Here is a 27,666-nt window from a genome sequence, read left to right on the forward strand (position 1 = left end):
GTTGCCACACCGCTCTCTGTATATACACTCGAGAGCGGAAGAACTCACAGCACGCGCTGTGGATACACAGGAAACCACCTCACCTCACTTCCGTATATATATATATATATATATATATATATATATATATATATATATATATATATATATATATATATATATATATATATATATATGAACCGCTAAAACTTGAAAACAAAAGGTGGCTTGAACGCGCGTCTTGGGGTCAAGTTCTCGAGGGCCGAATTTCTTTTCCTTTAAATAAGAAGGAGATTCAAGGTAAGCTATGGGTCGATAGGTCACGTTTTTTTTTTTTTTGCGTTATGAAGTGCTGCCACGATATTGCCTAAATAAAAGGATGCAGCGGCATCCTCGTGAATGGCGACATTTGTTCTCACGAAGGCTTGGTAGGTAGCTGGTTTACATTCTCGGATGTGTTTTGGCAAGCTCCATCTCCCCAGCAATGCAGCGCGCCTACAATTCATATGAGCGAGAGAGTCGTCAAAGTTGGCTTCTTTTGTGACCGTAAGCCCTTTTTCGCTGCTAATGTAAATACCACGCAAATCAATTAAAAGTTCGCCGCCCCTACTTAAAATGATCCATTTCCCCGAGTAATGATGTCAGAATCGCTCGCTGAAATCGGCGAGAAAGTCTCATGTTTTCTATTGAAAATCAGCGATCTGAACATGTGTGTATAAGAAAATCCCCTATAACTGAGATACGAGACAAGTGCTTGACGTCAAGCGAATGAACAAATGCGATTGGATACAGAGACCTTCAACTTGCGAACTATGCCGCGAACGTTTCGTGGCTTATTTTTGTTCACACGGCCTCACGAAATGTGAGGCCCACGGGACGGCTTTTTGCCCTCGATCCCGTATGTAGAGGACCAAGTACTCTAAATCGTTACCTTTTTACTAGACCACATAGATGCGCAAATATTCTTTGGGTGGAAAAGAGAGGGCAATAGGTAAAGCTTACGCACATTGTTAGGCTGTTGATAATACGACGTGTTTAGTTCCGTATATATCAACTAAAAGATAACTCAATGTAATAATATCCCAAAAGCAAGATATGATTACGAGAGACGCCGTGAGAGGAGGAAACTTCCGGCCACCTTGTGTTCTTTGACGTGCCTCCCACGACAGAAAACTTCGCCAGCAATCTGAAGATGGCGCTATAGGACACGAGAAAGGGCTCTAAAAATGAAGAAGGCATCAGTGTGTATAGCAAGCAATGCATTTGAAAAAAAAAAAAAAAAACGAAATAAAGCCATGCTCAGATGAGAGGCTTAAGCAGCGTGCCAGGAATTACTTTTTTTTTTTTTTGAAGGAAGTTGCCAGTTACGCTGTGCACGAGCAAGCCGCAACACGTCAAGTTCAAGGCAAGCGCAGAAGAAACGAGTTTGCGTAATCTTCGCTTCCGCAGAGTCGTCTCCGCCAGGAAGACGACGAGAATAGCAGCATGAAGCACGCTTGAAACAGCACAAGCAGGAAAAGAAAAAAAAAAAACAAAAACAAAAGTCCCTCGCTTACACCCGAGAGAGATGACACTGCAGGGGAAAGTCTTGCGCTTGTGCAATGAATGCCCACAAACATACAAATTCACGCCTCGAAGTAGCGTTTGAGCAAGAACGCGCATAGAAGAGATGCGCTTACTGGGTGGTCTATTATAGAAGGAAACGCCGATTCGGTAACCGTGTGAACCGCCGCAACAGAAAAACGTATTCGCTCACCGGAATAAGAGCTCGAGTTTTAAAGTTTAGACTACCATTGATACTAAACATGAACCGATCAAGCCAGTTGTGAGCACTACGGTTGAAAAGGAAGTACGCGCATTACTTAGCCCTAAACTGTCACACATTGATATGTGGGGTTTAACATCCCAGAACCACCATATGATTATGAGGGACGCCGTAGTGGAGGGCTCCGGAAACTATGACCACCTGAGGTTCTTTAACGTGCACGCAATTCTGAGCACACGGCCCTACAACATTTCCGCCTCCATTGGAAATGCAGCCGCCGCAGCCGCGGGATGCGATCAAGCGACCTGCGGGTCAGCAGCCGAGTACCTTTGCCACTATAGACCACCGCGGTGGGGCTAAACTGTCACACATCGGTGCGTGAGCAGTGTATGCTTGCACGCCGCCACCAGCTAATGCAGAAGAATGAACGAGTACAGTACAAGTTGAAGATTACATAACAAGACGGACATGTCACGTTCCATAACGTGACAAGCGGAATGCTCTTTCCAACCGGAATTTCAGCCTCTTAAAAGAAATAAAGCTATGAAGTTATAGATATATTTCAAACGCGACAAAATGTGTGACGAAACGAGCAAGTCGGGCCTACGAGAGGTATAAACATAATAGCTTTCTGAGCAACGACAACCTGACGCATCATTAGCGGCTGTACTGGCCAGGAGGAAAGCCAGTAATGTTTTTTTTTTTCAGAGAAAGGCGGGGGAAGGGGTCCCCACGCCATATGCATGTTCGTGTGTGCATTGGCATATATATATATATATATATATATATATATATATATATATATATAGATATATATATATATATATGTATATATAAAGAACTTTAGGGTTTTATACCCTTTACTGGTTACATTAGGCTGCTAGGAGCAACAATTTTTTGATCAATTATGAGCGCTATCGGCGACATGGAATTATAAGTCCGGGAAGCCTCATCGAATGAACTCGATCGAACTAAGCGCGGCGGCATCACGTATTCGACACTCGAATACATTTTTCGCGCTAAATACTGCGTGGCGTTAATCCTGCCGCGGTGCCTGCACGATAACCGCAGACGCTAATCCGCTTATCCATGGTGTATTCGAGCGCACGCAACGAGTGAATGCACCACACATACGAGGCACTGAATAAGAACGTTTCGCCAAATCGGAACCGACGAGGCGACGGATGTACAGCATCGTCTTTTGTTCGTTTATTCTATAGCGTGTCAAGTGTAACCCGGAAACGCAGCCAAGCCCACGGCAGTCCGCAACGGCTATATAGCATCACGCATCTTGGGCTTACCAACACCGCCGCGCGTATTCACGCATTACCGGTTCGAGAAAAAACCAGTTCCGGCTGAAACGTGACATTTTCAGAATTGGAAGGCGCCCTCGAATAAAAGCGGCAAAATGCCCGCAAGGCCATCAGCAAGACCAATCTTAAGCGACGCGGTTGATTTGTCTATAGAAATTTGCAAGCCTGCCTCACTTCCGTAAGCACAGGATAAACTGAACACAAAAAGCAACCGAGTTGGTGCCCACGCCTTGACAAACTGCTGAAGGTAATGTGGCCATTGAACCGCGACGGCCAATTTGTAAGGAAGGCCGCCACGAGGAGAACAATAAATAAGAATGGACGAAAGGCAATCGTGTGATGGTTATAGCGTAAGCGCGGTTAATGCATGTTTTTGGCGCCGGTACCGAAAATACGGGCATCAAAAAGCGACGCAAGTAACAACGATCCAGACAGTGTGTGAGTGAGAGGAAGTACTATAGGTCTACGACAAGCACAGGCGACACCAGTAGCTCGAATATTATGAAAAAAAGAAGAAGAAAAAACTAAGCCGTACAACGTCGCAAACAAGCACTCGGATTTCAAACGCCCCAGGAAGGAAAGAAATGGGGGATGGGGGGAAGAGAATGAGTAATTTCACGAGGCTGATCTTGAAGAAACCAATGATGATGACAATTGGGGTTTAACGTGCCAAAACTACGATATGGCGATGAGCCACGTCGTGTTGAGACTTCCCGAGAATTTTGATAATCTAGCGTTCTTTAGGGCGCATAAAGCAAAAAAAAAAAAAAGCGGTGCTCGAAACGAAGGGAGATGCTCTTTAAGGTCTCGAAAGAGCCGCTCTCGGAACGAAGGAACACAGCAGACGCCGTATCGCAGCGAACACACGGGAATTAACAGAGAGCACGCCAGCTAGATATAACACGGCTACCAACGTGATAAACAGTCATATGCAATGCCAATATAACACGGAGAATGTAAAACATACTATGTACAATGTACCATGAATGCGGGCCCGTCGACGACGCCCGCATCAACAACGCTGTATCGCACTCACGGACCTCACGGAGAGCCGTCCGACGCCGACCACGCCAAACCTAATGGCGAATTCCATTGGGAGAGCAGGTGCACTCAAAAGCACGCTCAAAGTGCTCTCTTCCGAGGCGGCGTGTTTCAGTGGTCGAACAGGAGTAGGAGCACTGTCATCCATTGGTAGAGCGAGAGCGCTTTTGCTGCGCCGAGAGCAGCCAGGAGCAGTTCTGTCTGCTCCCTCTTAAAAAGCGGAGTGAGTGGAAAACGCAGGAAACCACGTGTTTGGAACGTCATGTCCGGACATACCCTCTCAGCAATCCTCCTCACTTGTTTACATTTTGCGGCGTCGTGTCGGGCGGTTATGGCGGCAGCGAAGCGTGCGTGGTGCTCGGGCTCGAACGATTTTAACGTCGTAGCGGCAGATTCTGGCAGTGAACGTCCACCTTGCCTGCCTTCAGATTCACGGATGGCGGAGGCAGCAAAACGTCGTCGTCTTGCCGAAGTATTTGACGAGCTAGACGATGTCAGCAGCGATAGCTGCTGGAGCTCTACGTCCGAGTCGAGTTCAAGCAGCAGCGACGATGACGACGAAGTGTATGCAGCAGCGTTTCAGCAGCTCTTTTCTCTGCCAGAGCGAAGGCCGAAAGTGGAAGCATATGTTACAAAGACGGTGGCTAGCTACTCCGACGAGGAGGTGAGTCATTCGGCTTCTGTTTTAATTAGGTTGCTTAAAGGCCTGTTTTCTTCCAGTTCAAAAGAAATTTCCGCGTCACGCGGCCGGTCGTGGACTTCTTGGCAGCAGAATTCGCCAAGTCACCGCACTGCCCTCAGAACAGTGATCATGGTGGCCTGCCTGCCAAGTCGGCTGAAGAACACATTCTCTCCTTTCTTTGGTGAGTGTCCGTACGTTTAGGAATGCCGCTGTCATCAGGTCACTGCATAATCCGTTTTATAGTGGGTTAGAGGCATATGAAATATTGCAAATAAATGTACCTAATTCGCAGCATGTCATTGGACCACCTTGCTTTAAACTTGTTAAATGCTACTAGCGAGTGTCGAACGTAATAGAGTTATAGTATTTTGTGAAATGCTTTCGTAGTTTGTACACCTACACACTGAGCTTCACAAAATTCTCGTTACTAGAATCAGTGGCAAAGCATAATTCATGATGCATCATTACAAACAACCATGAAAACTTTTGCTCACGAAGCATTTCAAATCGGCTGTGTCAGCAGGTTCACAGTGAGCTTCATCTCCACACTTATAAATGTAATGCGCGAATTAAAATTAGAATTTGTTATTTAGATAGTGCTTCTACTAATCAAATATTTTGAGTTTCTAAGGTGTCACCCAAAAAGGTGGAATCGTGTTTTCTGACTTCAGTTGTCTTGCTAATTTGCTTCATTGACAGCGACAGCATTGTTAACACCATTATTCAGTCATTGACAGCAACAGCAAGCTTAATTCCATTATTTAATTAGAGTATCCTCTCCTTTTCAGGTATGCAGCCAACAAAGCATGCATTAGAGATGTCGCTGGCCGCTTTGAAGTCGCAGAAAGCACTCACCACAGAATGATGGGCCGAGTAACTGCATTCCTGCTCGACATAGCACCGAATGTAATCAAGTTCCCCAGTGACCTGCAGAAGCTTGCTGTGGATTTTGAGAAGGTAACTATGCTTTTGTAAACATGCTATTTAAGGTATAAACTACAGTTTTTTTCACACCAATGTCATACAGCTCTACACAACTCAAGGGACCAGACTAAGAGGAATTACACCTACTCAAACCACAATAAGGACTGAAAGCAACTGATATGCAGGATCAGAACTGCAAATGAACAGAAAATGTAAAAATGCAAGAGATATGAAAGAGCACCACACAGTCAAGCCTCCTTCATGTGTATTACAAATGCTGTCAGCAATCGGACATTTTTCTTGAGTAGTTTTGACCATGTGATGCTGTTTCATATCTCTTCTATTTTCCCATCTTCTGCTTAGTGATGTACATCTAGTACTTGTCCTGCATGTACAGTGAATAAACCTAGAGTTCAGTTACTTGTGCACTCTGTATGTACTCTGTATGTGTCATTAATTCCCCTTCGTGCGGTCCCATGTGTTCTTTACCGCTCTACTATTACAATTATGAATTAGTTAGTGCCAGAATGCACCTTTTAAATAAGTTATTACAATTATTTTTCCCAGATGCTTCACAATTAAATAGCCAGTTAATTTCAATCATGTGTACCGGTAGTGTATTGCACTCGCCGTTATGAGCTTCAAGTCTCCAGTTTGTTTTAAACTTTTCCGCATGTTATTGGCACCTTTCATTACCCTTAGTGCCATGCTTATTTGACTATGTGTGTGCACATTTTTTTCTCTTGCAGCTGTCGGGATTCCCAGACACAATTGGGTGTGTTGACGGAAGCTACATGCCTATCAGGTGCCCAGCCAGGAAAGTGCGATCTGTTTATATAAACCGGCACCATTACCTATCCTTGACACTTCAAGGTGTTTGTGACAACAAGAAGAGGTTTCTTGATGCCAGCACTGGCTACCCAAGCAAAATTCATGACGCACGCATTTTCCGTCGGTCCAGGATTTCAAGTGTTTTGCCACAACTGTGCTCTAGCAAGTACCATATAGTGGGGGATGCTGCATATCCTTTCCGGGAGTACCTGATGACACCAATTCGAGACTATGGGAATCTTGACAGCATCAAAAAAACCTTCAATGCAAGACTCTCCGGGACAAGGGTGCTTATTGAAAATACTTTTGGCGATTTAAAAAATCGTTTCAGACAACTGCACAGGTTGGATATGTGGACAGTGGATAACATGTCCAAGTTTATCATTTCATGCTGTGTGCTTCACAACCTCTGCATTGATTGTGGAGATTTGCCAGAGAACCTGTCACGAGACCTGTCACTTACCTCACAAACAACAAATGTAGACTCAAGCTCTTCTGCAGTTCAAGTAAGCAGCAGTAGTGTAGCCCAACAGGATAGCCTATTACGTGGCTTGGCTAGCATCAAGAGAGATCACTTGATGATAAAAATGGGGTTGCAGAACCAGCAGCCATGAAACAAGGAATTCCTTTACGTGTTATGCAGTTGTGAGCAAATATATGCTTACCAAAGGCCCACCTGAAAAGCTGAACTCGTTAAAACACCTTCAAGGTTGGGAAAAATTGTCCTTACCACACACCTGTTGGCCCATTTGCATTTTCTCAAGGTAGTGTATTGTGCCAAACTAGAAAATAAAAGACATTGAAACTAAGTAATCGCTTTGGGTAGTACGTTTATTTATTTAAAACTACCACTTTATTTTGGAAGTCCAAAGGCCTGACGGAGAATCTCCATTTTTTCTTCATGCATTTTGCGCCGCTCTTCACGAAGCACCTGTCGCTCGGCCTGCCTTTCAGCTCTTCGATTTTCTTTTTCTTGACGTCTGGCCGCCTTTTGAGCCTCCTTTTCTTCTTGCAGTGCCCTCATTTCAGTAAAAAACAACTGCATGTGTGCCAGGCGTGCAGTTCCTACCCGTGGCTTCGTGTCGGGATTTGAGGACTGCGTCTTATTTTCCTCAGTGGTGTTGGCAGGTGACAACACGGCCGGAGATTCGGGCGAGGCTTTGAATGTAGCCCCTGAGGCGTCTCGCTCTACCTCCGGTTCAATGCTGTCATCAATGCTTTCAATTTTTTTCACCTCGTCGTCAAAAGGCACAGGGGTGGGTGAAGCACCAGACCTTTTGTTATGGTCGGAAGACGCCTTCCGACGCCTAATTACTGTTTTGTACCTATTTTCACACTGTTCTGGGGTTTTGGCTATGCCAAGCACAGCCTCGATGTCCATCGATATTTGTTTAAAGGCTTGCTTCCTGTTTTTGAATTTTTTAAATGGGCCAATCTGAGGGAAATATTTGAGGTAGTACTCTAGGAGCAGCCTTGTTTGCCCCTCTGTCCATTCAGCAGCTAGAATAAGAAAGAACCAACACATAAATGGTTTATTGGGAAACTGTCGGTCATTGTGCAGGCATTACTTATAATTGAATAATTTAACACACAGCACGGTCACTTGAGCTTAATTATCAATCAGCAAGCATTAATCAACAAAACAAGCATTTGCGCAGACTAGCAAACATACATAAGTGATAAGTTCTGGTATTGTGCATGTAAATGCAATATGCAAATTGTGCCAGTCTTCCAGTAATTGTAGTGGTCTGCTTTCCATGCTCTCTTTTTTTTTTTGTCATTTAAGGATCACTCCTACAAGTACACTTTTACACGCTCTGATGCATGCTTGTTAGATTTACCCAAGAACACTTGCTGAGGCAATTGTAGACACTCAGTGTTAATATACTTGCCTCCACCTCCTCTCCTGGAGCCTGATGGCTTGCTTTGAGCACCAGTCTCCCCGTCAGCTGATCTTGATGCAGTGGGAGCTGGCAGGTGCAGAGTATCTGTGCCATCTAAAAAATATAAATGAGCAGTAAATGTAGTGCCTCGCAATAATGTTAATACTAATACTTACCACCTCCTGTTTCAACGCATGGCAATCTGAGCTCCATGCGCATTTCTTCGCTCCCTCGCCTTGGCACATCGCCAGCCATATTTGTACGCAGAACTGCATCTGTTTTCACACAATGATGGAAATGTAATCAAATCAGTTATATAATGAAAATGGTTTCTCAAGTAGTCAGCTACATTATGCAAACTCGGATGCCTTACACTCGAAGGTAAGCGGATTAGAGCAAGCAAAAAACAAATTCTAAAAAAGTCAATTCATCATGTTACAGGGCTGCATGAAACACTGCACAAATCACTGATAATTAAAAAAAAATATCGCTTATCATACGTAGCATCTCGACCCTGCGATAAGAAATCGTGCTTCCGAGGAGATGTATGGCTTCACCGTATCACGTGGGATGCTGATCTGCCGTCTGGAGACATTAGCCACTTAAAAATCAGAAATAAAAATAAATTGTTACTGCGTGCAATACTTAGCTGCACCCACGTGACACTTGCTACACGCCACTTCGCAGTTACTTTTCTTAAAACGCTGCGAATCATTCTGTTGCTGATGGAGGGGTCTGCAATGTAAGTTTGTTTTGAATTAAGGATTAATTACTCATGCAAGGAAACTTGGCAACAGGATAGTGTACTGCAGTACTTCTAGAATTGTTTACGTTTTGTTAACTGCTGATGACAGCAGCAGCTGGTAACTGCATGAACAGTCTGATAAAGCTGTCATATCCACGGTGTTTTTCTGATATGATAAAGAATAGTGGGCTTAGGTCCACGCGCGCAAGAATGCATTGCATGCTGCATGCGCGACAAGTGCGCTGAAACAAATAAAAAGCAATCAAATTCACTTTACCTTCCGTACTAGATGGTGCCTGGTGTTGAATTAAAGACAGTAGGATGCGCTGAGCTTCCGAGTCCATCATGTAGTAGTATACGAAGCAGCAGCTTTGCAGGATAGCGCGCAAGCGAGTGCGCTGTACCAACCACTGCCACACGTGCTTTCCTTGCCCGTCCGGATCAGACCGCACGTGTTTTGCAGCAGAGGACGCTGGGATGCACAACCTTTCTCCTCACTCGCCTTTTTATTCCCTCACACCTGCTCTGCGGAGGTGTGCCGCATTCCAGTGGCAGGTCGAGTGACGCGGCTCTCAGTGCTCTGCCCCCTACTCCTCTCTGCTCGGCACCCTTACTCCTGTTCTCTCAATGGAATTCGCCATAAGAGTATGGTCCCTAGAATGTATTCTAGGGACTATACTAAGAGATAGACAAAAAGCGCTTCCTCATGGCCAAGCACAACCACGGCCTTCGCCAGGCGGCGCCCCTGCGCTACCACAGCGCCAGCAGCGCCGTCTGTCACTCGGCGGCGAAGCTAACTACGGCGCGCGAAGAACATGAAGCATGATCTTTTACAGGGGTGGCACAACAGGTACTTTAGCTTAGTCACAGTATTTTTTTTTTTTGTTTCAAGTCCCGCCTCATTGAAATGACCGCAATCACGGCTGGGAATCGAATCCACGGCGTCCTAATCATTTTCAACGATAGAGCCCTGAAATCGGCCACCTTCATTCTGGTGAGACTACACACTGAAGACACAGCTATACGTGAACGCACTTTGACAAGAAGGCGTGCACCTCTATAACTAGACACGTTTTCGTGAGAGCACAATGGGTCACATCGAAAAAGTAGGAACCATCTACACGATGTCTTGCGGCTTTCGAAGTTTATAGTGTAGCTACGCTCTTTCAAGCGTCCTAGCAATGCTCACCTAACCAACCAACCAACCCAACCCGACTGATCCCTCCCACCGACAGGCCCCGTCACTCACAGACGACGGTTGCGGAGGCGGAGAACACGCAGGCACAAACTTCCAAACTTCCTTCTCGCAACATAATATCTTCAACCCCCTGGGAGCCAGCAGGTGCGTGCGAAAACTCGAAGCAGTCCTTTTTAGTTCTCCGAGGCGACCCCACCATTTCAAATGCCGCCCGACGCCCAGGAGACGAGCGAGCGCGAAAGTCAAGAAGCACAAGCAGCGCGCGCCGCTTCTTGCTGCCCACGTACTCGATATAACTGCCTGTCCGTATAGCGAAAAGAGCGCACGACGTACGGCCAGGTTGTGGCGTCTGCCACGGCAGCGCTGACAGACGGCACGCATGATCGGACAGACGCCCATAAACGTCGACCGGTCACTGGCCTCCTCCGAGGCGAATGTGTCCGGTCAAGTCGGGGCTCGTCAGCTCGCGTCGTATACTTGATGCGCGTATGCAGTCTGCAGACGGAGGGGGCTGAAGGGGGAGTCACATTTCTGCCCAATGCCTACCCCCTTCTATTGGTTATATTTCCTTTGGTTCAACTATCTGAATCCTAACCTTTCCCGATACATTGCATTCAAACGGAATGCCCGCGAAGTTGGGAAATAAAAGACACTGTGAGCTGTCTATTGCGAATTGATCGAGCGACAACTCATTTCTTGGATAAATGAAAGACTTCGTGAAACGAGTTTACTTAAAAGAGCGACAAGTACCAGTATCATTAAGCTAAGCTGTCTTGGAAAAGAATTTACCGTTATGCGACAAGCAAACGGGCCGCTATCTTTATTACACTCCAGGAAGTCCTATATCGAGGTTCAGTAAACTATACGGAAAAAAATCAGTTCCAAATCTGCATGTTACACCGCAAATGTTGTCGAAAGACGATTGCGTCTGGAGAGAGTGAACAAAACGTTTATTTGATGTTCTGAGCAAGAAAATCGGTGAATGGTATTCTGGAGGCGCTGCGAGAGAGTGCCTCGAGCGTGCAGCGGAGGCGGACGAGCGCATCGGGGCACGTTAGACACAAGTGCCATCTGGCAGTTATCTTCGAAAACGAAGACGTGCAGCCCGCGGAGAAAGATGCGCGCCAGTCTCGGTCGTGATAAGGTGTAGAACGCAAAGCGACGGGCAGGTGCCACCACCGTGACGTCGTAGCAAAGCTTAGGAAACACCTCTTTGAGCATCGCGCTGCACTCTGAGCGCAGCGCGATAAACGCCACATTCTTTACAGTTACTTGTGTGTGCCTCTTCTAGTATATAGAGGCAGTAATACAAAACCTCGAAGTGTCGTTATGGCGCCTCAGATATGCGCAATGATTGCTTTTTAACTAAAAATCGCACAACTACGAACGCTTAACCTTGAGCAATATTGGTGGGCGCTGCGGATAGGGTTGGCCGTTTTACGTATCGTTAGGGCGGACAGACAAATGCCCACAGATAGACCAAAATTTTTCCGTCGAAGGTCCTTAAGAAACACTATCGTCTTTAGAACTCGGAAACGACATGGCCGTAAGAACGCCACTACAAGGTCGTTCTGCGAGCTCTATAAAAAGGGCAGTGTTAAATAGCGTGACACGAGCGGCGTAAGAGCGCATGAAGCTGGCACGACGACTTTCACTGTATTGCCAAGGTCAAACCACAATGACGCTTGGGTTTGAATGATATGGCGAAAAAATATAGCACTGACATCAACTGCACAGTCCTTTGCCCAATTGCCGATAGCAAAGAAAAAAAAAACAAAACATGGCAACTAGGGGTCAATTTTCATCGCATGCAGGCGCTAGTCGTCTTTGCAGGGTTAGGTAGAAGGAACGACATCATGGCAACCGGCCTGTCAATTTTGCGCGCTTTTCATTAAAGCGTTGGCTCACGATTGGCTGTGATGTCATAACAAGCGTAGGAATGTTAAAACTTGGGACATACTTTGCTTTAGAAGCTGGTGCTGGAGTATACATGAGCTTTCATTACCGGAAAAAAAGTTCATAAGAGAGTATAGAGTAAGTCCTGATACTGTACATGGTAGTATTCAGCCAATGGCAAAAAGTCCTTAAGAACAGGAAGCTTTATGATTTCCTAATGGAGTTTCAACTTGTACACATACTTTTTTACGTTAACGTGTTACCGATACCGGTTGCGTTTACTGTCATACCGGAACGGATATTTTTCAACGTTTTATCTCCTACGTAAACGTTTACGTACGCTAGTGCACGCGTAGAACTGTACGTTTTCGCAAACCATAAATGGTGATGCGAACTGCATATAAACTGCATTCGACTTACATATAATTGAACCACCACTGTGGTGAAATCACGAGACGTCCTTTCATCGCGTACAGTATTCTCGTATGCGCAAAAGGGTGAAAAATACAAGGCTACTGCAACGATGGTGTCGACATCTTGTGATAGTTCGTGCAACCACAGCCATAACACGTTGGCTTACGCGTAATGTTTTTGGGGTGAAAATTGTTAAAAAGGGAACTCATTTGCAATAACGCCGCTGCGCAGTTTCTTTTTTTTTTGCATCAGACGTACAATGCACCATATTTCTGCAATTACAATTTTGTGATTACCTGGTTCACTATTGCCCCACTAGATGGCGCCACCTATCCTACTTGTGAGTTTGCACGTTTACGGAGTCAATGTCCTAGGCCATTCTAGCTTTTGTAATCCAGCTGAAACAATGTAATGGCTATTGGTGCTCGCACTTCGGCTTATTTCAACTCGACGGCTCGAGTCCCCGCAATGCGGATACCACGAGTTTCTACGAACGAAAGTGGATTTGCGAGATAGGGCGGGAAAGGTCAAGCCTATATGGCAGGAAACGTAAACTTTTAAACCCGATCAGGCGGGCAACGTAAAGGTTTACGTTCCGTAAGGCGCCGCGCATGCGCAGATTATACCCGGTAACACGGTAACGTAAAGAACTATACGCACAAGCTAAAAGCCCTAATATTAGAGAGTTTTCGAATAGGGGCCCCAAAGCCTTTGGGTGTGAACGCTTTGAACTAATCGGGAGCGAAGAGTTTTCGAATAGGGTCTGCGGCGTTTTGATACTCTCCCAATCCTTGGTCATCTCACTACAGTGGGTGCACATCACGTTTGCCTGACGCAAAGCTTTTGGGGCATGCAGGCTTTGAGGCTCCCGCTAAATTCGAGAAATAGCGTCCCCAACCCAACACCCAAATGCGGTTCGGATCTCGCGCATACACAGTGGCCCTGATATTTCTTTGGGGCCCTATTCGAAAACTCCCAATTATCTATACAGCGCTGTAAGCAAAACGAAAATTCCCACCATATTCCCGCAGGGAACCCTGATGAGTTGCGAAGCGGCAGCGTTGCGCACGGGTGACGTCACGGGTTTAACGGCGCTAACGCGAGTGCTGCAGTGAGCACCGGAACTGAAAGAAGTTGAAACCCTCCTCAGCCACCGCTTCAAACGAAGCGGATTCGCTTGAAACGGTGGTTGGGGAGGGTTTCAACTGTAATGTGGCGATCAACACTTTGGAGACGACGCGAGCGCATCCTTTTATAAGCCTGCCAGCTCACGCTTTCGATATATTCAAAAGCCCGCGCACCGGAACGTCAGAAAAATCGCAAGGTGTCACTTTTGCAGCCACGGCGGAAACAGCAGGTGATGATATCGCGACTAATGTCTTACTTGTAGTGGCAGAGCTCGGTGCCCACCACTTCGTCGCCTTCGTTACAGACGTTCAACGACGGCGAAAACACGTATGAAATGCTTCGCCAAGAGGAAGCACTGTTTGGTAATCTTATCACTTGTGTCGATTAAAAAAAGACGTAAAGTGCGTGCGTGTTTTCGCTGCCGCGGAGCGTCTGGAACCAATTAAGGCACAGAAGGGGCGCGCACCGAGCACAGCCACTACAAGTTAGATATTTTGTCGCGATGACACCAATCGGTGCTTCCGCGGCGCCTGCAAAAGTGACACCTTGCAAATTATCTGGCGTTATGGTGTACGCGCACACGAAGGGAGCAAAACCACAGGCTGACTGGTATATAAAAGGATGCGCTTGCGCAGTGGGCGCTGTGGAGCTTTTCCGGTTGCCGTGAGAAGGCGCCGCGGTAGTGTTCGCCACGCGCTCCCGTGGTCAGCAAAATTGTAATCGCCACAGTACGTTTCAACGCGTACGTTAAGCACGCGCGTCAAGTTGATTGCGCGTGAACCGACGAGACGGCGGTGTAGCGAGCGGCGGTCGCGGTAACTGAGCGAGCGGCGGGTGTTGCGGGCGAACGGACGAGGTAGCAGCTGCGGGCGCTGCGGCGAGCGCGCAGTAGGCGAGTGTGACGTCATCGCGGCGTGTCCTTCTTGGTACCGTTCCAAAACCTGCGGCGACGGCGCCTTCGTACGGACGCACAGAGGGACAGCGTTACAGAGGCTAGTCAAAGAGCTGCTTCACATCTAAAAAATACTACCGAACAGTTAACCTAAACAAGTGCATATACCAACGAGCCCAGACAGCTTTTAACAGTTTGGCATAACCTCCGAGCTGGTGCAGCGTCGTCCGATCCTGTGGGCACGTGGTGTGGCGCGAACCAATGGGGCCCTGAACTAAGCTAGGGCTCCCTCGTTAATCATTTAGGTCTACACAAATAAAGGAAGGTATATAACAGCTGTGTCTTGCCGGTACTTAGCTACGGAGCAGAAACCTGGAGGCTTACGAAGAGGTTTCAGCTTAAATTGAGGTCGACGCAGCGAGCAATGGAAATAAAAATGGTAGGTGTAACCTTAAAAGATAAGAGAGCAGAGAGGATTAGAGAAAAAACGGAGGTTAAGGATATCATAGTTGAAATCAAGAAGAGGAAATGGACATGGGCCGCGCATGTAGCGCGTAGACAGGATAACCTGTGGTCAATAAGGGTAACTAACTGGATTCCCCGAGAAGGCAAGCGGGTTAGGGGGAGACAGAAGGTCAGGTTGGCAGATTAAAAGTTTGCGGGTACAAATTGGCAGCAGAAAGCACAGGACCAAGTTAAGTGGAGGAATATGGGAGAGGCCTTTGTCCTGCAGTGGACATAGTTAGGCTGATGATGATGAAATATTTTTTTTCTTTCATATGCTTGACAAACAAGCTCAGATCGCGCGCGCGCGCGCGCGCGCACGCGCACACGCACACACACACACACACACACACACACACACACACACACACACACACACACACACACACACACACACACACACACACTTTCAAACCTTGTTTCGCTTCGTGTACGGTATGCTCATATTTCTGTATTCTTGCGTGTTTTAATCGCACAGCACTATCTTGTTTGGTGGATCTATGAACCAAATAGCCCAACAACATGCCGTAAATCTCGGACACCTGACAACCGCTCGCGGGCTCGAACGTAGTAACCGGCGCAACCCGTCAGGCGTGACAGCTGAAATCGAGCCGGACCCTTAAACGTTTCACTTTTGTCAATTCGCAAGACATACCGCTAAGGCCGCGCGTTCGCGCTGCGCTCCAGTTCCCACGAGAACAGGTGCGAGCCGAGCCCGCATGCAAGGCGTTTGCGCGCACGGCATCTTGAAGGATCGAGTGTTGCGTGTATACAAAATACGTGCAGACCACTACAGCTCGCATGTCTGCTTTACTTTTCATCTACAGCTGTAGACAGGCGGTTTTGTTGCAAACATAAACAACAAAACTTCCTTTCCACTCTGATGTTTACATCCTTGCATTTGGCTACTATAGTTACTGGTCCGACAAGCTTTTCCGCCATAGCTACAATAAAGCCCACAGAGAAGCTAACGTTTAGCAAACAAAAAAAAAATGATTTGGTGATTAAAATTTGTCGCTTGAGGCCTCAATCTATAACGACCAATCAGGCTCTGGGACAAGGTGATTAAGGCATGCACGACATTGCCGCCTAGGATAGTATCAGGACAGCAGCGGAGGCAGATGTGGTCGTCAGGACCTGCAGCCTGCATGATGTCACGGTTGGGGCAGGGAGAGGCGAGAAGCCGGTGAGCACTTCAAACGCGTGACTGCACAAGTCCGATGATAGCTGGTTCAGTGTTCCAGCTCCCCCCTGACGTCAACACGATTACACGAGCGAAAACTTCCCTCGTGCTGTAGAATAGACGTTCTACTTTAGCAGCCTGAATACTAAGTGTTTATATATAACGGCTAGAAACTTACTTGCTGAACTACCAAAAACGACACTTGACGCTATAGGTCACGAGCCAATGATTCTGAGTTGTAAAACAATCACCTTGAGTTCCCTTTGGCGAGAAAACTTAGAACCGTTAGTAATTAACAGAACACTAATGAATAGCAAACTGAGAGCAACGGTATGAAACGTTTACACAACATGCATCAATTGATTGGGGGGGGGGGGGAGACGCCACATATTCAATTACATCTAAATAAATCTGATTTAATATGTGGGGTTTAACGTCCAAAAACCACCACAGGATCATATGAGAGACGCCGTAATAGAGCGCTCCAGAAATTTCGACAACCCGGGGTTCTTTCACGTACACCCAAATCTGAGCACACGGGCCTACAGCATTTTCGTCTCCATCAAAAATTCATCGAATAAATCTTGACCACATGTCGGTCATTAACGCTTACTAGTGTTTATTACGTCATATGTAGTTTATTTATTATGGTGAGCTATCGTTATTGCATTCTGCTGTCGCCGAATGCGACCACTCCGTAGTTAAGAATCGAGCAGGAATTTGTCGTCACTGCAGCGACTATATGGTTGCTCAACACAACGTTAAATGTCGAATGAGACAGGCACGCCTGAGCTGCGTTCGAAGAAAATACAATGTCCTTCAATTATTTCATCAATATCAGTTAAGAAAATACAATGCAGGGAAATATACAGGAGGCACCAAGGTCACAAGAAATCCTGTAGCTTGGTTTCTTACACGCAATTTTGCGAACAAAAAAAAAAAAACAGTAGAATCCCTTCCACGTCGCTTTGTCCGAAAAATGTGCAAATGCGCTGCTGGTGCAACGGCTTCCATATACAAACTATGTCACAGGCGGCCCTCTCTAGCTCTCTTCGGCCACCCACGAAGGAAAACAAAAACGTCACAGTACACAGGGGACGCGACGATACACGCTCCATGGGTTGACACTGCAATAATATAGATATACGCAACACTATCTTCCTGGTTTCAGAGATTAAAGGCGAGGATAAGAGCGACTCCGCGACTAACCAACCGAAACTAACCACCGAAACGGGCGACGCGTAGTAGCCAAGGACGGCTGTTTTTAATTCACCGCTCCGACAAAGAGTGCACCGAGGACGTAGCGCTGTGCGCTGTATACGATTGTCCAGCACGAAATGAATATGAATAAAACGCAGACAACAGTCGGCAGCCAACGACGGCCAGGTTCATAATGAAAATGGTGTCATTTGAGCGCGCGGAAAAAAAAAGAAAGAAAAGGAAAACTTCACGAGTGACAGCGCACAGAACGTGTACACGACGGCGCTAAATGCAGTCAGCGTGATTTCCGCCGCTGCACTGCCGGCAGTGAGTCACTCGCGACCTTCTGCGCGGAACTTTACCACAGCGTCGTGTATACTTCCAACCTAGTATTGCTGTATACAGGGTGTCCCACGTAAGTTAAGCCAAAGTTTAAAAATATGCCGGAACACGTAATCACGACGCGACCATGTTGCTCGCCATTGCCTGGAGTTAGACTAGTTTTTTGTGATCTCAAATATTGTTTAACTACATATGCTTAATTAACTAACTTTTCGAAAAACAAAGATAGAAATTTTCAATGAGAAAGTTGTAGATCGGTTTGCGAAACGTCCGTTTAGACAGTTTTTAACTTCAGATCTGTTAGGTATAGCGCGTTTTTCTGTTATTACAAATTCCCGCGAAATACAAAAAATACCCCGTGACAAACCCACTCGTGCGCAAGTGCGCGCCATTATTCTGGCACTCCCTAACGTTCCCCGAACGAACGACCATAACAGCATTTGCCCCCAATTGTGCTGCCTCAGCAGGGCCGCAATGATGGTGGTGGCGTTACGATGAGCACGTTTTGTTATATCGGTCGCAAAAACGATAACCACTGTCACTGCTTATCGCTGTCATCAACCGGTGCGAGGGAAGCGTGTTGTTCGTACGCAGAACGTTAGGGAGCGCTGGAATCATTGTGCGCTCTGACGCGCGAGCGGGTTTGTCACGTGGTATTTTTTTTTATTTCGCGGGCATTTGCAATTAGCAGAAAAACATCTAACAGATAAAAAGTTCAAAATTATCTAATCGGGCGTTTCGCAAACCGATTTAACACTTTCTCATTGAAATTTCTTTATCTAGCTTCGTTTCTTGAAAAGTTAATTAAACATATCTAATTAGACAATATTTGAGAACACGGAAAATTGTCCAACTAACTTCAGGCAATGGTGAGTGAGATGCATTGGGTCGCGTCGTAATTACGTGTTCCAGCATATTTGTAAACTCTGGCTGAGGTTTAGTGGGACACCCTGTATAGTAGAGGAGCGACTCAGAAGCGACTCAAACCAAAGGCTTGTGATCAAACTATACACCAACCGCGCAGTTTTACCTTGATGGGAATAGCAATGACCACTTTGCTATCTCATTCTAACAAAAACATAGTACAGACATAACCGACTATAAACAAATTAAGTACGATGACGCTCACTGCGACAGCTGAGCAAACATTGGCAACAAAAAAGTCGACGTTCAGCATGTGTATGCGTTCCTTTGAGTACAATTTGTTCCACGCTACATGTTCGCCACAGCATGGCTGAATGACAGACGACTCATGCGCAAAGCGGCACAAAGCAGAAAAACATTCACGACTCACTACATCCGCAGAGAATCCGCAAGACAAGACAGGAAGCATAACCACCCAAGTAAGAAACTGAAACTGGGACAAAATCGACCACAGTACACGCTGGCAAAATACACACGCACCAGCAAGCGCACGCACCTTTCCGAAAATGCCCCGAACCCGCTTTGCTCCAGTTTGTTATTCCGACCCCAACGACCGGAAACCCAACGCATGCAAAATGTTCAAAGTCACTTTACATCGCGACACTTTCGAATGCAACGAGGCAGGCGCGCCACTATACGAAAGGCAACAGCGACCAACACCTTGCGGAGACGAACTGAGCTACGACAGCCGCGTCGTCTACGATGCGCAGTTTGCTCTCTGAACATGCCCGGCTCTCGGTAACAAAAGCACATGGAAATAATTCGTCGAGAAAATAAGACATGCATTGGAATCGTTACAGTGTCAGCCTTCTTGCCGGGAATGTGGTCCTTCAGCCGCGGTGGTTTCACGCGCGGAATTCACGTGCCGTCGTGGTATAGACACGTGGCCACTTTAATCTGAATAGGCAGCTTTAAAATAACGTACGCAAAGCTTTGCGTTGGTGTTTGCCGCCACTGCGCATGCGCTATGCTCACCCAACGAACGCTAACGCTATACGAATCTGAAAATGTAAAGGCGTCTAATTAGGTGTGTTTAGTTACTTACGTTGTCACCGTACGCAGTGAGCAACGCTAGCAGCTAAGACGTTTTGGATCGTACAAATGTGGTTTAAACAATAGAGAGTTTTAGTACTGCGGAATGGTGCTACGTACGCATCACGCAAGCGCCTTGCGTTACGTGGCGTCGTTTGCCACTAATCGGCTTTTAGTACGCCGTAGTACCCGCGTACGTAACGAGCGTGAAGCGTGTTGCGTCATCTGGTAAATCAAAATAGAAGCACGTGTTGTTGACAGCCAATGTGAGCCAATGCAAGTGTTATAGCCAGATTATGGCCATATTTTGAGCCACAGAGCCGGTCGGTGCTTGCCTTCGATGCCGCCATTTTGCAAAACGAAGTCTCGCGCTGTCGCGAACTTGTTCGAGAGCGGCGCGATCACCTCATACGTACGCAAGCACGCATCTCATGCGTGCGTACGTAGCAGCTGCGTACGTAAAGCGATACGTGCGCGTTGCGGTCTGCGCATGCGCACTACGCAGAACGTGGCGTCCTTACGTACGCAACGTCGCCACGCACGCAGCGTACGCAGTACTAAACTCTCTAATGACACCGACCGACGCCGAGAATTTCCTTCGCAACCAAACAGAATGTTGTCGCATGTTCACCTTGAGCTTATACGGTACAGCATTGCCGCCACTGTTAAAACACCCCCATACCCCGGAGGAGGAGAGAAGAAATTCGGCACGCGGCGTAACCGAACGAACAATTTCGAAATGCGGCTCCACTCCGATCAACGACCCGGACAGCACTCGAGAAGGACCATGGGAGGCACGCAGGTCACCCCTGCCACCATCGTGTCACAAGGAGTCTTACACATGCAAACGGCGACACGATACGACGCCAAGACGGGTCGTTTTTCTCGCGTCTTCTCGGCTTCGTTTATATCACCGAAATAAACATTTTTGAAAAAAAGAAAAAATTACGCGAAGTCGAATATGCGGCGAATGACACGGTCGAGGGAGGAAGATGCGCGTCCGAGGAACCATTTATCACGCGTCGCAGGAGCGCATTATGCTAATTGAGAGCCGGAAGAAGGACGGCGCGTGAAAACATGAAACGCGCAAAAAGACATCGCGCGACTCGATGCAGTGGACAGATGGTGCACGGAAGGGAGACTGTACACCCTCCTCCTCTCTCCATGCCTATACGTCAGCGGCGCGATTTGTACGCCCAAAACTCCAGCAATGGAGCGAACGCGGTTCGGGCGCGGTGCACGCATACATGCATGCTCCGGTGACGGTAGTCTGAAAAATACCGCAATAAATGAAAAAAAAAAAAGATACGATTCCGGTCGACTCCTCTCTTTCGTAGAAATCGTAACACGAAACAAACTTTTTTTTTTTTCACGTAGAGGTACTTGCAGCTCTTGATTTGATTGATTTGTGCGGTTTAACGTCCCAAAACCACCACATGATTATGAGAGACGCCGTAGTAGAGGACTCCGGAAATTTCGACCACCTGGGGTTCTTTAACGGGCACCCAAATCTGAGCAGACGGGCCTACAACATTTGCGCCTCCATCGGAAATGCAGCCTCCGCAGCCGGGATTCGATCCCGCGACCTGCGGGTCAGCAGCCGAGTACCTTAGCCACTAGACCAGCTCGGCGGGGCTACTTGGAGCTCTTCTCAACGTTATTACGCAATTTGGGTACAGCACATTGACATAGGCGCGCACAAGTTAACGCCACTTCTCCTCCACACCGAGAACTAATGCTGAATTCCGATGGCTGATCCAGATCACGTTTTTTCAGCTCTGTGCGGAGCATTCGAATTCCAAAGGCGGATCGGTAGCGTGAATTGTGTGTTCCAAAGGCAGATTGAGAGCAACCGCAGATCATGGATTGCTCCGTGGAGCAAGAATTCTTGCTCCGCCGAAACCGGCGGATTTCACTGGAAGTTCAAGCGACGTATTCTGTGCGGCCTCCTCTCATCCTATCACCGATGGGTGTCCGGGAAACGCTTTGCACTGCCTCGCACCCTCTCGTGCTCCCTCGCTAGATTTGTCCGTTAGATTTGTCGCCATGTTTATCTGACCAATTGTCTGTTCTGAGCATGCCAGTCCAGGTCCATTTCTTCCACTTGATGTCAACTAAGATGGCCGCAAACCCGGTTTGTTCCATGACCCATTCTGCCGTCCTGCGATCTCTGATGTTACTCCTATCGTGTTTCGTTCCACTTCACGATGCGCTGTCTTCAACTTCACACACAAAACAGGGAAGCGGACCGAGTTGCGCAACTGCGCGGGCTTATTCGCCGACGTAAAGCGAAGCGTTACAGATTACCAATGCCGTTTCATGTATGTTTGCAGCAAACCGACACGATGTATACGTTTAAAGCGTTGTACTTTCTATGGGAGGGGGTAGCCACTCCTCCTCCGCCACTCCCCAACCATCAGAGGGAATGCCAAGTGTGCCTTTACCTATCACTTAATACTTAACGCTTAAGACGACGCTTTGTCATCGATTCACGTCTTAACAACAACAAACAATAAAAAGAGACAACAATGCGTTATGGCGACGACGCGGGATATAGCCGTGACGCGCGAAGTATTGCTTGAGGCGCGAAGTCCATGGCTTAGACGTGCCTATAATGACGTTAGCTAGGCAATACGGACTATACGACAGTACAGACAACGCGGTGCGGCGAGTCAATGACACGTTGCAAGGTTAGGGCTATACAGATGAGAATTTGACCGAAGCAGTTATCTTCGAAGACTTCCGAGCTCGACTGTGCCGTACACACTCTCGTCGAGCCTTGGCGTGATAACGTCGTGAGCATCAACAACCGGAACTGAACTCCGCGCCTCGTGTATATACGTATACCGTGTCGTATGTGCGGCGCTTGTTTCCGCGACGAGAAAGTAAAGGAAAACAAAACACAGAGGCCTCGGATCTCGCGAGCGATGCGTCACGCGTCCAGCTGCTATTTGCATACAGGATGCACGGCGAGCTTGTCTCTCAGCCCTGTTGCAAGCGTCCTGTGTATACAACACGCGCGCCATGCCAGAATTTGAAAAAGAAAAAAAAAAGCGGCCTCCCACACCCACCCGGCAACGTCGTCGTCACTGGTCACGCCGTTTCCGCGGCTAATTTCAGCCCTTCGCACCCACTGCGCCAGGGACGCCGCCACACGCGGCGCTGGAATCGAAAGTTTCCAACTGAAAACGCTCCTGAAAACTGCCGCTGCGAAAGTGCCCCTACAGTAGTTGCGACTGATAACAGAGTTGAAATTAATGATACACAGAAGGGTACACATTGACGTCATCGATGCTGTCAGAGTCAGTGCCGTTAAAAGCGGCACGACACCTTAATCCATTTATCTCCAGCCACACACGCCAAGTTATGAATGAGAAAAAAAATATAGGCAACATGATGTCATGTGTGAAGTTCTTTCAGTCGAGCTTTTCTTGTGTGATTCTCAAATGAAAAGATAAAAGTGAGCCCCGTAACCGTCTCTCAGGGGGAGGACACCTCCACAGTAGCTCACGAGGGGTGTGGGTAAGGAGGGATTAAAAGGATAGGATTAAAAGGTATAGAGATCGAGAGAGGGTGAAGGACCGAGCATGGCGCAGGGACAGCGACATACAGAAGTAAGGAGAAGATAGGAAAGACGGGACACGGTCGCAGAAGCCCGAGGACGGGGCACCACTCGGCGAGAGCTCTTGTCGGCGTCAGGAGATGGCGCAAGGAGAGTCAGTCGGCCAGAGCTGCGCTGTCGTCGGAGATCGCGGGGGCAGAGCCGGTCGGCACGAAATCCAGCGAGCGAGTCGAGCCGAAAGTCGGTTGTCAAATGGACGCACGTAGAGGTTATCGGGTCAGGCCATAATTGGAAGTTTTTTAGCCTGCACTTAAACCTAATATCACAGGGCTCTTTTTACTTTTTTTGCACATCACCCTACAACAAATGTGCCGTCGTGTTCGGGAATCGAACCCGCGCCCTCGCAGTTAGCGGCGCAACACCTCTTACGCACAGCGTGAACACGGACAAGACGACACCACGAACACAGATGGCGCCCAACGCGCGCGTGGCGCCTTGTTCTTTCTCGTCCGTGTATGTCGAACTACGCAGCCAATTAGGATTCGCTACCAACTCCGGCCAACTGTCGTTCTGAATGGCGGTCGAAGAGAGTTTTGGGTGTCAATCCGCTTGCGAAATGAAGGACGATCGAGCGCGTGCGTTGGGGTGTTGACTCAGCCCCGCTTGACAGGATGCAGGTAAACACTGTCGGGGTCGGGGCTGCCTCCTCCCGGCTTTTTTTTTCTTCTAATCCGACTTGCCCCTTCGCGCCTGTAGGCTGCAAACGCGGTCACCGATTACGCGCGCCTCCTGCAACAAGGCCGCGTCGACGACGGCCAGGTTCTTCGGTCACGGCCCACGCGGTTGTCTCGTGCTTGTTTTGACAGGAGGTGGTGGTGCCTGTGGTACACGAAGGGAGAGGGGCTGATAACCTCAACCGTCGACAGCGAACGAAGAAGCCCCGCGGCGGACTATACGTCAACAGCATCGGCAACGTCCAAAATAGCCCCGAGCCGCGTCCAACGGCGGAGGCAGAAGCGCGGAGGAGGCAATGACAGGGACGTTCGCCCGCTTTGCGTTGTATAGCAGCCAGAAAAGCGCCGCAATGTGGCTTCCCTTCGCTACGGAGGCAAGTATAGATACTCGCATTCTGTCTTTCACGCCGCCGCAATCCCTGCATGCAAACCACGCTGTGAACAATCGTGCACGGCCCCGACGATGAAATGGGGGTGGGCCAGGTTTGGCCTAAATGTGTCACGTCAGATACCGGGGGTTGTGTCAACACCGACCAATTATTTATGACCTAGGATGCAATATGTCAGCGAAGTGGCCCAAACCACAGGCGCTATATTGAAGCGTAAACGATACAATATTGACAGTGACATGTGCGGTGCTCTGCGAGTATTCAATAAACGAGGGATTTCGTGATCATGCCACCAAAATGTGAGAATGTAGAAATATACCACTGAAACGGCGGCACAAGGTATAGGACGAATGGATACGAAAAGTGCACGCGTTATATGTTCCGTGTTCACCTTTTACCGGGTGCATTCGTCTTACCTTGTGGCACCGTTTCAGTATAGTACATGGCTTTATACCAACTTGCCCAACTATCAGTTCTAAATGCAGAAATATCACTAATGCCTCCTCAGGGCATTTGAGCCCAAACTCCGGGAGGCAATAAGCACTTTCTATGCATCAGCAGCTACCGTAGGTCGTGCTGGGAGTGATATATGTGGAGAAAAGAAATCAAGAAATGTACATTTAATAAACTTTAATTCATGTGTTAAACAGAGGTTCCCTATACCTGCGAACATGCACGGGTGAATTGAAACCAGCCCGCGTGAGCAGCCTGACCAAAAGATGAATTCAAAGGAACGTTAACCAGCTTAGGCCCTTACAGCTGCTATGTTCGAGCTGCGGTCACGGTTGCAGAGTCAAACGCTATACGACTCTTCTGAAGGTTGCCCATGCCATGCGCGGTCAAAACCGAAAACGAACGCACCGCGTCGGTATACGAGCGCCACACCATCGTAAGCATTAATTCCTTTCACCTCCAGAGGGCAATTCATCTCGTATAAGAAGCAGAACGAAAAGGCCAACGTTTAATAATAGTCTATAGTTAAGCTGCGAATCGTAATAAAGGACGACGTTGTTTTGCCCGAGTCGTACAGTCGGCCGGTTCCCGTGCGTTTCCTGCAGCGCGAAAACAATCAGTTTCGCTAGCCCGTTCGCAACGAAGCAGCACTCGTGCATCGAAGGGCGCGAACAGCCTATTGAGCAGCCACCTATGCGTGCGAATTACGAGCGGCAAAAAAAAAAAAAAACAACAACCCCGGCTGACGCTGACTGAGTGCGCACTAGCGAGCGAGCGCGCCACGGTGTCTATATGTATAAAAAAAAGCCTGCCGATAAATCGAATAGCGGCACAATCTATGTACAAACCTTTACAAAGAACAAATCAGTCAATTCCTGCTTCTCGCATCAGAGATAAATAGCAATAATACGGAAAGACGGGCTAGTTGGTACTGCTGCATAATTGAAGTTTTTGCGCACACACACAAGGACACAGAAGAAGGGAACACAAGGACCAGCGCAGACTAACAACTGATTTTTATTCAGTAAGAAAACAGAATATATACGCTTACTTGCACCCCATGATCACCGCGCATGAGCAAAAACGGCATCGTACAATCTTAAAAACCAAATATCACAAACAACATGTGATATTTGGTTTTTAAGATTGTACGATGCCGTTTTTGCTCATGCGCGGTGATCATGGGGTGCAAGTAAGCGTATATATTCTGTTTTCTTACTGAATAAAAATCAGTTGTTAGTCTGCGCTGGTCCTTGTGTTCCCTTCTTCTGTGTCCTTGTGTGTGTGCGCAAAAACTTCAATTATGTAGATAAATAGCAACGGCCGGGCATCCATCTCAAGACCAAGAGATGCATGCACGTAATACATCTTTCTTAATCATCGCAATTAAGGTGTCACAATCACTAATGATATCGCGGCAGCGCGTAATCAAACGAGTCTCGACGCTCTTTGCGACTCGGCGTTTTCGGCAGTGCCCGCCCTGCGGCTGTTTGGAGTTGTTGGGCTTCGCGCGATTGGACAACGCCCCCTATAGACTATCTCTAAACTATAGGCAATCTCGTAATCGGACGTTTTCAGCCTTGGATCGAAAGCGCCTTTTTTTTTTTTAAGCGGAGGAAGAACGCGTTCCAAACTGGAAAAGCGGCTTCACTTAAGCGCGCACATTCATGCTATATACATATATGTATACTATACGTATACGATCGACCGGACGTCGCTACCCGATCGATCGAGTTTACCGCCGATTACTATATTTGCGTAGAGCACGCACAAGTAGCGTGAAAACAGAATCGCGTGCATCTGTTAGCGTATCGCAGAGTACCAGCCTATAAATAGTTCGAGGCTGACGCGGAATACCTTACCACAGACCTTGGGCTGTGAAGAGTCGGCAAAAACCAGCCTGGCTATGCCCGCTGCAGGAGGACAACAAAAAGCCTCTCATAATCCCCCCCCCCCTACCAAAATAAAAAGAAAGAAAAAAAAGGTCACATGCTTTCTGCGGCACCCTTGATCCCCGCGACTTTTTAATCTCACCTGCCAAACCGAACGCTCTGCCTGCTGAAGCCATGGAGGGCGCACAGAAATGCACCGCCACGAAAAGCAGTCCCACAGGACAACCTCTGACGACGCCCAACTGGGCGATTGCCTTCTCTAAATATTTGATCTCTTACAACGACCAGCACTTGCGTTCGCGTTACATGCCCCGCGCATTCACGTCTGTTGATTATCAATTTTCGACCGAGATGTCCTTGATCAACATCAGGAAATAGGTACGACTGAGATTATCACTAAAAAAAACTTTGACAACTTGCTCGAAGAAAAAAAAAAACAAAAAAACTGACGTAATGGCAGCACGAAGGCGAGTGACGAATAGTATCTCAAAGTAATACGATTCTTTCGGGATCAGTTTTTGACACGCAAGTTTGACATGCCGGTAACACGCATAAAAGTGAAGGAAGACCCGTGTATTCGCACCACCATGCGCTTCGATGGGCCCGTTCACCCATTAATTCCGTATCGTTTTTTTTTTTTTTTTTACTGGACGGGAACCAAAGTGTACATATGCATATATCGCCAAGAGCAAGAAATGCAGCCAACCGAGACAGCTTGAACGCTTTTGTGGTCCTAAGAGTAATGGATCTGCTCCGACTG

At 47.5% G+C, this 27,666-nt stretch overlaps 3 protein-coding genes across 6 annotated transcripts in view; 1 reads left to right on the plus strand and 2 right to left on the minus strand.

The window, feature by feature from the left end:
- Positions 1-27,666, minus strand: part of LOC119181439 (uncharacterized) — a 120,594-nt gene that overhangs the window by 60,370 nt on the left and 32,558 nt on the right. Inside the window, exon 1 of one of the 4 annotated variants that reach the window (XM_075888962.1) lies at positions 4,098-4,246. The exons of 1 other annotated variant lie outside the window; for it this stretch is intronic. In XM_075888962.1, the coding sequence (XP_075745077.1) occupies positions 4,098-4,246 (149 nt within the window). Of the gene's footprint in view, positions 1-4,024; positions 4,247-27,666 lie in introns of those variants that run through there. 2 more of the 4 variants (XM_075888963.1, XM_075888964.1) reach the window with 2 other exon arrangements.
- Positions 4,361-7,344, plus strand: LOC119163442 (putative nuclease HARBI1). Its single transcript, XM_037415435.2, has 4 exons — positions 4,361-4,762; positions 4,819-4,961; positions 5,569-5,737; positions 6,454-7,344. The coding sequence occupies exons 1-4, from the start codon at positions 4,361-4,363 to the stop codon at positions 7,147-7,149; spliced, it is 1,410 nt and encodes a 469-aa protein (XP_037271332.1). The 3' UTR covers positions 7,150-7,344.
- Positions 7,349-9,779, minus strand: LOC119163443 (uncharacterized). Its single transcript, XM_037415436.2, has 4 exons — positions 9,441-9,779; positions 8,595-8,693; positions 8,428-8,532; positions 7,349-8,035 (listed from the first exon to the last, which is right to left on the minus strand). Exons 1-4 carry the CDS (start codon positions 9,508-9,510, stop codon positions 7,389-7,391), a joined length of 921 nt encoding a protein of 306 aa, XP_037271333.1. The 5' UTR covers positions 9,511-9,779; the 3' UTR covers positions 7,349-7,388.

Source organism: Rhipicephalus microplus, chromosome 3 (genome assembly GCF_043290135.1).
Source record: "Rhipicephalus microplus isolate Deutch F79 chromosome 3, USDA_Rmic, whole genome shotgun sequence".
In the NCBI taxonomy this organism is placed as follows: Eukaryota; Metazoa; Arthropoda; class Arachnida; order Ixodida; family Ixodidae; genus Rhipicephalus; species Rhipicephalus microplus.